Source organism: Cyprinodon variegatus, unplaced genomic scaffold (assembly GCF_000732505.1).
Source record: "Cyprinodon variegatus isolate N-32 unplaced genomic scaffold, C_variegatus-1.0 Scaffold175, whole genome shotgun sequence".
Classification (NCBI taxonomy): Eukaryota; Metazoa; Chordata; class Actinopteri; order Cyprinodontiformes; family Cyprinodontidae; genus Cyprinodon; species Cyprinodon variegatus.
The window spans coordinates 419179-432580 of record NW_015150628.1 but is presented as its reverse complement, the minus strand read 5'-3'; the positions used below and the strand labels follow the sequence as shown (position 1 = coordinate 432580).

Below are 13402 nucleotides of genomic sequence, written 5' to 3'. Positions count from 1 at the left end.
CTCTCCCCCCAGACTGACGTAGATTTCTTCCTGTTCCTCCTTTATGTGTTCAGGCTTTGGGTCATTCAGGTGAGCATATGGTCTGTAGTCCACAGGTTCCTCTTCTTTAACAATCACCACCTGCTGAACATCTGCAGAAAACATTGAAAAGCATAATGCATATTAGAAAGTAAGGCACTTAAACAGAAACAATGTTCTTCAATTATAATTACTTCTCTTATTTTTCCCATTCCTTATTTTTTTTTTCTTAAATAACTGTTTTTCACATATCCAGTGATGATGTCTGAACTTATTCAAGCATATAACGCATTTTATTATTGTACTTAGCTTATTCAGACTTCAGTACAGTGCTAGACCAAGAGTCTAAGAGTCCTTATGAAACTTCATTAAAAATTGTAAAATCGTGTAAAACAGACATGGAGACTTAAAAGGAGGGGAGAAAGAGGGGCATAAACTTAAATATGTGTGGCAGTAGAGAGAAAATAAAACAGCACAAGTAGACAACACAGGAGATATACAGTTAACTCCTAGTCTGCCTCCACACTTGTATGAGATTAGGGGTGGGGGGACATTTGCGTTCACTCAGACGACCTGGTGTCCGTGTATAGCCCAGCCTTTAGTTAAATAACATGCTGTGGTACATCTCTGGTGTTTCTTCTATTTTTCACATATCCATTACTGTAAAAATGTCCACAGCTATTATTGATTTTTTTTTTTTTACTGTCCAGATACAGAGTATTTATATTGTAAAAAGCACTGTACATTAAAATACTCAATTTGTTTTTTTGTTTTTCCTATCTGATATTTATTTTACACTTTCTAAGGTGCACAATGTGTGACCACTTCTTCTATAACCTTCTGCTGCTGTAACATCACAGTTTCCTCATTGTGGGACAATAAAGGGAGTTTCTATTCTACTCGATTCTATTCATCAAGATTACGATCCTGCCTTAATGGTTTAATGGAGGATTTTCTTTTTACTAGTGGATCATCAAAATAAAGCCCTTATTACACTACCCTCTGAAAACCAATCCGTGCCGAGTTCAGACTGAGCTTGGATCAGTTAAAGCCAATTTTCGGGTCGATTTTCCAGTCGTGCGAGAATTTTCCGATCGGGCCGACTTTCAGCCTGATCGTGAGTCCTGAGTCATGTAGTGTACAGGGGGTTATGAGCAGTGATCAGCCTCTCACGACCACCTCTTGATCAGGAATCGTGAGATCGGGAGAAAATCAAACATGTTTGATTTTGACCATCGTTGGCAAATTGCTCAGGGCGCAAAGAAGGATTCTTCTTTTTATTCTTTCTCTGAGATGTAAACATAGCAGTGTGGCAGAAATGCAATGAGTGAAATGCAGTTCTGTCTGTAAAATTGACAGACCGTAGTAGCCATGTTTGTTCAGCCATGACTTTTTTTCAAATACTTCATCGCCTTTTCTTTTCAGGACTTTCAGCACAAAATTGCACAAATTGCCAAGGCAGCACGGTTCACTATAGTGAGCTTAATATTCCCCTTCTATTTGTTTGGCTTCAGGATAGACGAGTCAGAGCAGCTCCATCTCAGTGCGGAGCTAAGTCCAACGTGGTTTTTAGTCGCACAGTGTGAGCAGGTAGATCGCATCAGAGCGTCGTGCTGCACATCGTGAGCTGTGAGCTCACACTGTACAACTAAACCCTGTGGTTAATCGTACAGTGTGAGCAGCAGCTAAGTTCAACGATTGAAAACAATCGCACAGTGTACGCCCGGCTTAACTGCGCCGACCGTTTACACACCACGCTATCACGGTTCCTCTCCTCCTAGAGACGATCTAAGGTACTACTGCTCTTTAGAGGTTAACAAGCAAATCAAACTTGATTTTAGAAAAGTAATACTGCTGAAAAGTATTTTATAAAATAGCTGGATTTAGTTTGTTAGAGAAAGAGAGAAATACTGAACAGAAGATATAAAATAATCATTAAATACAGAAATAGAAATAAGTAAACCTTCCTTTAGATTTTTAGAATGATATTACATGTTTAGTATGTATTTTCTTTAGTTATTGCTACAATTTTAGGTCAGTGTCAGGTGAAGTAATTTGTTTTCTGAAGTATTGTAAGCTATTGATGGCTACAACCAGCTCTCTATTACAGTTATTTTGATAATTTAAGCGTAACTTATTTTCAGGTCTTTTTAGTGTTTTGTAAGCTTTCAAGTGGCCGTTATCTCCTTAGAAGATACACAAGTGAAGCATTAACAAAGGTAATTTATATAACTGAATTGGGATTTCAGAAAAGTATATATATATATATATATATATATATATATATATATATATATATATATATATATATATATATATATATATTTTTTTTTTTTTTGGTGCCCTGTCTTCGGCTTATTGTGACAATTTGATGATATCAGCATTTAACAGAGAGACATCTTTACTCCAGTTTGTGTTTCTATTTTTCTAATTACAGAAATAAGAACATGATCTGAAAATTAAGAAGCTCTTTCCTGGGTGTGCAATATCTGTAAGGCCAAAAGTAGGAATTGCCAGTTTGTCAAATATAGTTTCAACCTTGATTCATTGTTTAAGTCCCGGCTTTGACGTTGTGCATTTAAAAGGATCTACTGGTCCAAATCATGTTAATATCAACGAGGATCACAAACTCCTTGTTTTTTTTTTTTGTTTTTTTTTATAATGTTTCAAAGCCTCCTTTTATGTTCATTTCAAATTGAATTTAAAAATAATTTATTGACCCAAAAGTGTAACTAACCATTTTGTAACTTATCACAAAAAAATTACAAAAATTAGTTCTAGATGTTGATCTCTAAAGTAGTAGATAGTTTTAGCTGTAAGCATAAGGGATCTTTTATAGCCGCCGGCCTGATGAAGTATTTTACTAAAGACAATTGTATGGAGCAAAGATGACACCTTGAGGTTTGTAATTAACCAGGGGCCATATGCCCAACTCCACTACTTCCTGAATTTCTGCCAGTTACTTTGTTTCCTGTCTTTCATTACTGGACAAACTGTTTAATTCAGGTGCATCTGAACTCAGTAAGCATGATGACATTATAATTTTTGATTAACTGGGCTTAGGCAACAAATGTAAGTACTGTACAATGACTGTAGTACTTTAATATCAAAAAGGGGAGGCTTACCCCCCCTCTTTATAGTAAAACCAAAAGTCTGACACGGTTGCCCATGTTTTTCATTGCAGCAATAGAACTCCATGCTTGTGCATTGAGACAAAAGGGTATAATTAGAGGAGTAATTCCTCCTGGCAGCAAAGGCAAAGAAGCTTAATAAACAATGTATATGGATGACCTGATCCCTTTTACTTACAGAAAACAGGCAAAAGTCCACAGCTGTGTGAAAAGTTTAGTTGAGCTTCAGACAGATAATAAATATGAAAAAGATTATATTCATTGGAAGGAGACAAGAGAGACAAGGGGGTCAGTTGAATAAAAGAGAAATCAAGATTTTAGGAGTACAAATGAGGACATCACAGATAAAGAAAGTTACAAAGCGAAACCCCCAAAAGGTCAAGGGGAATTAAACGAGTAAGGTTTTGGTTTTAAAACCAGAAGTTATAGCTTCACTGGCTTACCTGGCAGCCATTTTAAAATAATGATGAAATTATGGAAAATAAAGTTTAATTTTCATTGGGGGAGTCAACGTGAAAAAGTACAAAGAGATGTCATATGCAGACCATTGAAAAAGAGGGAGGACAGTCCAGGCTATTTAAATTCAATTAAATTAAACGCAATGTTTGTGTCGACTATTTTAAAAACCTGTTTGGAGAGCTCCAATCAAGCAATTGGGACATTTTTTTGATAGATTTTGGGAAGGACGTAGAGCACAGGTTTCGAACTGGTTCCAGAAAGGGCCGTGTGGCTGCAGGTTCTCTTTCCAACCAAGCAATAGCACACCAGACTCCATTCAAGTCATCATGTTCATATTGGACTCTTTTGATTAGATGACTGGAGTCTGGTGTGCTATTGCTTGGATGGAAAGAAAACCTGCAGCCACACGGCCCTTTCTGGAACCAGTTTGACACCCCTGTCCTGGAGTGTTGACAACATGGGCTAAATGTCTGAAACTAACCTCTCCCTATTCAGAGGTCCATTTCACAACGCAAGTTTTAAAAATCTTCAATCCTCAACTTTCAATTGATCTAGCCTACAGTTGGAAACTGAGATTTCAGTCATATAAAAGCTGCTGTGGGTTAGTTCAACCAACTTTGAGTTGGTCACTCAGAGTGGGGAATGTGCGTAACTCATATAAAAAGCCATTTTTAGTGGAGCCCCGAGTCAATGAGTCACCAGGGCAACAGACAACGGGAAGTTCCTAAATCCCGTCACTGGATCTAGAGGTAAATGCAAAAACACAAAATGGAGAATGTTTTAAAAGACAGAGCAACAGCACTCCAGTTGCAAAGGAGAGGAAGATGACGAATGAGAGGATTGCTCTATGCCAGGTCGTTTTACCATTTATTAAGAGCACTCTCCTCTCTGTTGTTTTATTTGTATCATTATCATCATTAATCATTAAAATGAATTTGATCAAGGTCAAAATTACATTCCTACTTGGAATTTCAATAACAGATTTTCTAAATCACATTTTAGAAGAAACTGATATTCAGATGTAAAAAAAACAAAATAGCTTTATTAAATGCGTCGAGTTAAGCTTGACTGAATATATATTTAGGATATCTTAAATAAATTTCTTGAAAGTCAAAATAATAAAAATGATGTTTATTCTTAATCTGTGAAGAGAATTGTTATTGTAATATTCCCATTTTTGTGTTAACTGTTAAATGTTCATGTTTTAGCAATTTATTTTGAAAAAGGAAACCAATAAAACTTTTGAAAATGTCGCTTCTAATCCAAAATGACAGATTTGTTCTGCGTGTTCCCTTCTCCTTTTTTGTTTTGTTAGTTTTACACGGCGATGCCGTGTTTCCAGGTTAGCTTGTGTCTGTTCCTAACCTCGGGGTTCCACTCACAATATGGCGGACACGGGTCGGTTCAAAGGAGAGATGACGCGTATTGTTTAACAGTTCCATGGTACATTTGTGCTTAAAGGAGTTAATCCATTAGTCACCTTATAAACGTACATTTGACATGAAAGCATGCAGATGTAATATGGAAAGGACAATTTACCAGCTTCAAGGATGTTGTGTTCCGTCTTATATTCTTTGTCCTCATCTTTAACTGTTTCGGGAATCTCTCCTATTGCTGCACTCATGTTTGCTCTTAGCTTATCTTTCAATGTTCGTTTAACATTTACTAAACATTTGGCGCTCAGTTTTCACCCAAACTCTTAAAAAAATACAGTTAAATGATTGCCTTTCTTTACTAAACAGGGAGGAACTCATCTACAGGAGAGCTCTGTCTTCTTCTTCTACTACTCCTTCTTCTTCTGTGTTTTTGTTTCCTTATTGGCGGTTGGTAAACAACTTTAAAGGTGCATTACCGCCACCCACTGGAAAGGAGTTTGAACCAAATGTCGACCTAAAAAATACCAACAATAGCATAAATAACTTAAAAACCAAGAACAAAAAAAGAGAATCTTTCCTTCATTTGTATTTTAGTGCTGGTTGGCATTAAAGGACCAACCAGTACTGAGTGTAAATCAAGATGGCAGGCTCTGAAAAATAGATAAATATATAAACTTCCTATATTGTTTTAAGTAATCCCAGTTAACCTGGAATAACATTGATAGAACATAATAATATAACATAAATCTATTAACATACACCCAATTGATTTGGCCTAAAATGCTATCGCTCTTTTTCCTTTTCAAGGTTGCTTATAAATGATGTTCATTATTTCTGATATTTTCTAAAAATAGACATTACACTCTCTATTGTTTCACCTTTTTCACAAAACTCACACTTTCCTGATCCATGTTTCCCCGTTATATTTAAAATTGCATTTAATTCTGAATGTCCCATTCAAAATATATTTATTATTCTTTCCTGCATTATTTTCCAACAGATTCATATAATTTCATTCTGCTTTCTTTAGCCCTCTTCTCAGCCTTTTTATTTCCTTTAACTCTCATGTGAAAAGATACCCAAAGAAAGAAACAAAGAAACTACTAAATCCATCATCTAGATTCTAGAAAAAAGAAAGACTCCAGTCTGTCCATAAGACTCATTTTTATCACATTGCTCCCACCTTCTGAATAGAGGTGGTCCAATTTTTTTCAAATGAAGTGTTAGGTTTATTCTTTATACATGATGTGCATTGTTACTTTGTTAGCCAGATTAGACAGAGTAGAAGGCCTTCCTTCACATGGTGGATGTCACTGTGTGTACGGAGGTCATCTAATCAGGACAGCCTTCGTGTCTACACAGGATATGGGCACATCTTGGAGACGGACTGATAAAGGAGCGCCATGTGTAATCCTGCGGTAAAGAGGCAAGATACATAAAGGTCAAGGCATGGATGGCGTGTCAGTTTCTGATACGGACAGCTAACCATCCACCTGATGCAAAACATGGACTCATGAGGAATAAAAAGGAGGGAATTACCTTGTTCTGGGCTCAATCTTTCCCCCAAAATTAGATTTCAGAAGAAACAAGAACAAGCTGAAACCTATTAACATCATGGGAGAAAAAGTCTGGAATACAACTGTTAACCTTGTACAAGAAGGGGTAGAGCAGACTGTAGCTTCTAAGGAAGTTTTTGTCCTTCTGCGTTTGATGCACAATGCTACGTATCTTCCAAAGGTCTGTCGTGGAGAGTGTGATCTTTCATCCTCTGGTGATGTAAGGGAGCTAATGACTTAAAAACAACAAGCTAATTAATAAGGTCAGCTCTGTTCTAGGAACACCTCTAGAACCTCTGGAGATTATTTCACAAAGAAGAATTCTTCATAAAGTGAAGAACATTATGGACAACTGTGACAATCCTCTTCAGAAGATTTGTAAACAACAGCAGAGTGTTTTTAGTCAGAGGCTTCTCCAGATCTGGTGCAAGACAGACCACTATAGAAGATCCTTCCTGCCTACAGCTATCAATAACTGCAACACAGCTTAAAAAAAATAATGTTTGAGTTACTGCAACATTTAATTTCTCCTTGGGATTAATGAAGTATCTCTTAATAGAATTTACTTAAGAAAAAAGGACAGGTTCTACACTGTACTTAAGTACAAAAGTAAAGTTTTCTGCTTAAAGGTTAAAAAATTACTTTAAAAAATAACATTTTCAAAAACTGTTTTATGTACATACAGTTGGTTAATTTTTCAATTTTGCTCACTGTGTCAGTGGAGAACATGTAAAATACTGAATCGGTCTACTTCTGTTTTTTTAAATTTCAAACAGGATCACTTAGATATAAGGTTGGGTGTTTCAGGAAATTATTACTTTTTGAGATCTGGTATTCAGCCCATTGAAATACATATTAAGACACAATAAACGTGTATATTTAAAATCTAAAAAGGAGGACAGATGGGAAATGTGTTGCATCTCAATGTCTCTTGGCTTCTTGTCTTCATCCATGTCACCATCAGTTGTTTTTTATAAACAAACTGCTCCAAATGGACAGATTCTCTTCATGCTCTTGATTTTTCCTGTTTTTTTTCCAGCTGTTACATCATGTCATTAATAATTAGGGATGCACAGATCCACATTTCCTTTTCTTTCTGATTCAAATACTTTAGAGATCTACAAATTCCAACACTCTCCTACTAGAGCTTTGTTTGTTTTGGCATTATCATTATGGGTGCCAGTTTTTTAAGAGGCTGTCATAACCTACCTACAAGCAAGAAAAATATGCATGAATGCAACTTGAGATTAGTGTAAACCTTCACTGAAGAAGCAATGAGCATTCAGTCTATTTGCTAATTTTTTATTTTTTTTTCCCCACGTCAGTGGGGTGTCAGCTTCACGCAGCTGAAGTTCCTCTTATTCGATGATGTGGTCCAGGTTGTATACAGAGTATATCTTAAATGCAGAGCTGTGAACTACCTGCGGAGCTAATGTAAATCACTGCGTCCACCACGTGCTTCTAACTGCACCGTTAGAATGCAAAGGAAGCAGACTGCGCTTAACTCTTAAAGTTTGAAAAATATTGTCCCTTTCTAACAGGTCAGATACTCAGTGGCATCTCCCTCATATCTAGGGGGGGTTGGGCATTATAATTGTTACAAAGAGATTATCTTCATCTTTTCTTCACATAGTCAATTAACACAGTCAGGATCAGCAACACTTTATTTTTTGTAATATGTAATAAACATGCATTTCTATATACAACTCTGATCACTTTATTTCTTTTGGTAATTTCATTGAGTTAATACAGTAAAGTCAGAACAAAATCATTGTTCTGTAAGAGATTAGTACACATAAAAGATAATAGAGAGAATCAACATATGGCTCTCAGTAAGACTTAATAACCTCTGAAACTTCAGGGTGTCAATACTTTATGATTTAAAGGTATAGTGGAGGATGTTCTTTTTCCAGGTGGATCATCAAAATAATTGGTCCTCCTAATTGTCTATCATTCTGGAGATATTTTTATGTAAGACCATCCTATGTGCTCGTCCTGTTTCACTTGCCGGTGGTGAGCCTGACATAGTGGAAAATTTGCAAATCTTCTTTTGGAAAGTAAGCTTGTGTGAACGATGCAAGCAGCTATTTTTAAACAGAGCGTGCACAAGGAGAAACGGTCTTAACTTAAAGTGGCTTTATTGTGTATTCATAGCTTTTTTTTTTCTTCCTCTGTGGGTTTTCATGTGTTGCTTCAAACTTGAGCTTACAGTAAATCTTGTCCCACAAAGATCACAGCAGAAAGGTTTATGTCCTGTGTGGATCCTCATGTGTGTACTTAGATTTCCCCTTTCAGTAAATCTTTTTCCACATATATCACATGGGAAAGGTCGCTGTCCAGTGTGGACTCTACTGTGCGTCTCTAAATGTATTTTTTGACTAAATTTTTTTCCACAGTGAAGACAGCAGAAAGGTTTCTGTCCCGTGTGGGTCATCATATGTTTGGTTAAGTTTGATTTTTCATTAAATCTTTGTCCACAGAGATCACAAGAGAAAGGCTTCTGTCCTGTGTGGATTCTTGAGTGCGAGTTCAAAAGTGTTTTTCGACTAAAACTTTGTCCACATAAATTGCAAGAGAATGGTTTCTGTCCTGTGTGGATTTTTGTGTGTCTTGTTAAACTGGCTTTTAAGCCAAACCTTTGTCCACACAGATCACAACAGAAAGGTTTCTGTCCAGAATGGCTTATCATGTGTATTTTCAAAGCTGATTTTTCAATGAACCTTTTTCCACATAGCTCACAAGAAAAAGGTTTTTCTTGTAAATGGATTTTTATGTGTTTGGTTAAATATCCCTTGACACTAAAACTTTGTCCACATAGATCACAGCAATAGGGTTTATGTCCTGTGTGGATTTTCATATGTGTATTAAAATTTGGCTTTGCGCTAAATATTTTCCCACATACATCACAGGTGTAGGGTTTTTGTCCAGTGTGGAGCTTCTTATGTCTGTTTAAACCTCGTTTTGATGTCAATAATTTACCACAGTCATCACAGCTAAACTTTAATCCTGGCTGGACTTTCCTTTGTGAGCCTTCATTTGGTAAGCTCGGAGACTCTATATCTGAATTGATTGAGTTGTTCTGAACAAAGGGATGAAAAAAATGTTCAGCAAACATAGAGGAACTATATGGTTTGTTCATATTTTCAGCCAAAGTCAATGACTTCCAGTCATTGTCCATGTCCTTAGTTTTTAGCCCAAAGTCTGACAAGTGTTTCAGCTCAGAGACTGAAGGTTTTATATCATTGTCCTCATCCTCTATAGTGTCTTCAGTCTTTAAGTAAATGGAACCATCTGGAGTCCCTCTGACTTTAAACTGGTCTGGATAGAGCCGAGGGGAATGGTTATCATTCACACCGTCATTGAGAGAAGCAGTCACTGGAAAGCTGGTGGCTTCCATCTCCTCCTTTGCATTGAGCTGCTCTCCCCCCAGACTGACGTAGATTTCTTCCTGTTCCTCCTTTATGTGTTCAGGCTTTGGGTCATTCAGGTGAGCATATGGTCTGTAGTCCACAGTTTCCTCTTCTTTAACAATCACCACCTGCTTAACATCTGCAGAAAACATTGAAAAGCATAATGCATATTAGAAAGTAAGGCACTTAAACAGAAAAAATGTTCTTCAACTATAATTACTTCTCTAATGTTCATGTTTTGTTTCCCGACTCCTTACATTTTTTTCTTAAATTACCACATATCCAGTGTCTGATGCTGTCTGAACTTATAAACACAGATAACACATTTTATTATTGTACTTCGCTTATTCAGACTTCAGTGCAGTGCAAGACTAAAGGGCTGGTTATACTCCTGCAGCAGTGTGTTGTAGTGAGCTTGACGCAGACATTTTTGATTTATGCTACATTTTGAGCATTGTCTGCGCTATATGCTGTGGGTCTAGATACGGCCGAGGCGGAGAGGAAGCAGGGGCAAGTTTGTGCGACAACGGAGGGACATGAGGGCGAAAAATAGTGGTCATTCAGGTGAAAAAAGGGTCCCAGCGTTCTCGCGCACCTCTCTCTTCTAGCTGGTCCAACGTCACGAGTTGTTTTCCGCAATTGCCGTCATACAAACAAATTTAGCTGGCCTCCTATCTGCGGTCACTAACAAGTTGGGAGATGTGCAGCAGAGTGTCTGCGGAGGGGGCGGGGACGTCTTGTTGTTCACCGCGACACCTACGCAGACAACCTAATTTCGAAGTATAAATCAGCCATAAGAGTTTAATGCTAAAGTAAAAGCAAAGGCCTGTATCACGAAGCAGGATTACTGGGTTAGTGAGACAACTTCAGGTTTAACCCTGACTTTCCTGTGAAGCTGGATCTTTTATTTTTGTCCTGTTTTGCCAGTTTGGCTCTGGAAAGAGATTTCCCAGAGCTTGAAGATAGTCCAGCAGCTTTTCTTTCACAAGCAGACCATTACTGCCTTTGCCATAAGGTTCCGCTTGATACTTCTATATGAAACTGCATTGAAAATTGTAAAATCGTGTACAACAGACATGCAGAGGGAAAGGGAGGTGAGAAAGAGGGGCAGAAACAACAAAAAGTGCATGAATATAGAGAAAATAAAACAAAACAGAAAATATACACAACACAGAAGTTATAAATAACACCTAGAATCTGCTTCCACACCTGTATGAGATTAAAAGAACAGAAAACAGGGAACATAAAAGCAAAAATAAGACAAGATGCAACCAAAGTAAAAACCAAAAAAAGCTTCAAGAGCAGGGGCTATCCCTTAGATATCCATGTGATTGGAATACAAAATCTATGGTGATTACACAAAATTATTATTCAGGATGGTATACATTTGTAGCTGCAGCTTAGTGTTTAGTATTAGCATGTACCCATGAACACCTGGAACCAAACTTTTGTGGTATGTATGCATGGGCATTCTCATGTATAAAGGATTTACAAAGCTTCCTCATCAGAAAAATATCCTTAAGTGCAGGTTTGGAAGGGCCAGATTTGACCTACAGGTCTCAAGACAGAAAAAGAGGCGATCCCGGCCCCAGATATCTAGTGGCACCCCAGATCACTGGGAAACAAAGAGGGCAGATATAGGGATGGCCGCACCCACCGGCTAAGGGCAGATGAGAGCACCCGAAGCCCGACCCCCGAGGGGCCCAACCCCAGAGGCCTTAGTGCTGGAGTCCCATGGGCTCGCTGCTGTGGGCCGGTCCCGCCCAAGATGGACCCGGATTAGAGCTCCGGAGTCCGAGAGCCTGGGGTGCTCCAGCTCTTAGTGGGGACCCCACAGCAGATACAGGTACCTGGCACCTGTTACTGGTGGAGAGCATAAGAAGGGGGGAGAGGTACGCCCTGCTCATAATTGGGACTGAGGATGTTCAGTAGGTGGGGCGGGGGAGGCAAACATCCAACCTTACAATTAAACATAAGTAGACAGAGCCTAACAGGGAATTTTTTTTAACAATATACTTGCAAAAATGAAGAGGGAATTATCCATTGGGGGCCAAAAATGGTAGATGAAACTTACTGAAATGCTCATACAAGCAGACTGGAATATCCATTGCTAGTTGCAAAAGTAAAAACCGCAGGATTCCCTTAAGAACCAAAATCAAATGAAAAAAATCATGGTATTGCAAAACACCACTGTATATTTTTCCCTCAAGGCACTTTGCTGCCCCCTCAGGATGCTTTGCGGATAACAGAGCAACCCACTTAGAGCAGTAATTATACCAAATTTGTTAAAAAAAGATATATTAACATTTTGCATTTAATATAAAAATACATTTTCGTCTGTCAATATGTTTTATCCAGAACTCCTCAAGTGAACACGTTTTAGTGTCCCCCGGTTAAATTTCGTTTAAAAAAAAAAAACTTTTTAAGGAACCTTTTGCCATTCAGTTATTGATCGATTAATCGGAAAAATACCCAACAGATTAATCTATTTGTAAAATAATCGTTAGTATAGATAGACAGACCTTTCTCTCTCTATATAGTTTCAAAATCAGTACAGATCTGATTTTTAATAGAATTTTAAATTAATTTTGCTTGGGGCCACCAAAATCCTTGAAATGGCCCTGCCCCAAAGAAACCAGAACAGGTAGCCAACCCGCCAAAGAGCCCACCATGCCTACAGACAGTCATAGACATTCCAGGCCCCCACATCCATATGGTCCTCTCATACCAGTAGACCCCCCCCCAGGAGAAGTACGACGTGACTACACAGGTGCGGGATAGCCCAAAGCATCCCCCCACCCGACTGCAGGCACAGGCTGCGTGCAGGCTCAGGGCAGGCAGCAAGACAGCATCGGACGACCCACCATGGAGATGATCTTCTACCAAAGATCCTATGTGTGTGGTAGTGTGATAGAGTAGGTGAAGGGAAGCATCGGAGATGGGGAGCAAAGAACTGGGGAACGGGGTTCTCCCAGGGAGCCAGCTCCCCTACTGACCCCAATAGGCACCCTGTTCTCCACCCAACAGATCTGAGGATTGATGTAAATCCTAGAAAAAGCTCACCCCAGCAGCTAATCAGCTGTTCAGAAAACAATAACGTCCCAATAAGGTTGAGAACTCTGAGTTCAGTTCCACAATGGCTGCTATGAATTAGTTCAATCAACTCTAAGTAGGTCCATTCAGAGCTAAGCACATATGCGTGAGAAGTAAAAAAAACTTTCGTCAGTTGCGGCCCCAAATCGACAAGTCACCACGAAACCAGAAAATAGTAAGTGCCTATTTCACCCAAGTGGAACTAGAGATTTTAATGAAAACATTGGTGGAAAAAAGGAAAATGTGTTTAAAAGACAAAGAAACAGCACTACAGCTGCAAAGGAGAGGAATAACTTTTGCCGCTGGACACCGGAACGTCAACCAATCACAAAAGCTGATGATCTAGGAGCTTTTTTGGG

At 38.4% G+C, this 13402-nt stretch overlaps 1 protein-coding gene across 1 annotated transcript in view; it reads right to left on the bottom strand.

The window, feature by feature from the left end:
* Positions 1-7904: 7904 nt before the first annotated feature.
* The window catches only part of LOC107087185 (zinc finger protein OZF-like), a 12391-nt gene continuing 6893 nt past the window's right edge, over positions 7905-13402 (bottom strand). Inside the window, exon 2 of the mRNA XM_015378607.1 lies at positions 7905-10089. Coding sequence (XP_015234093.1) covers positions 8678-10089 — 1412 coding nt within the window. The 3' untranslated portion in view covers positions 7905-8677. The remainder of the gene's footprint in view (positions 10090-13402) is intronic.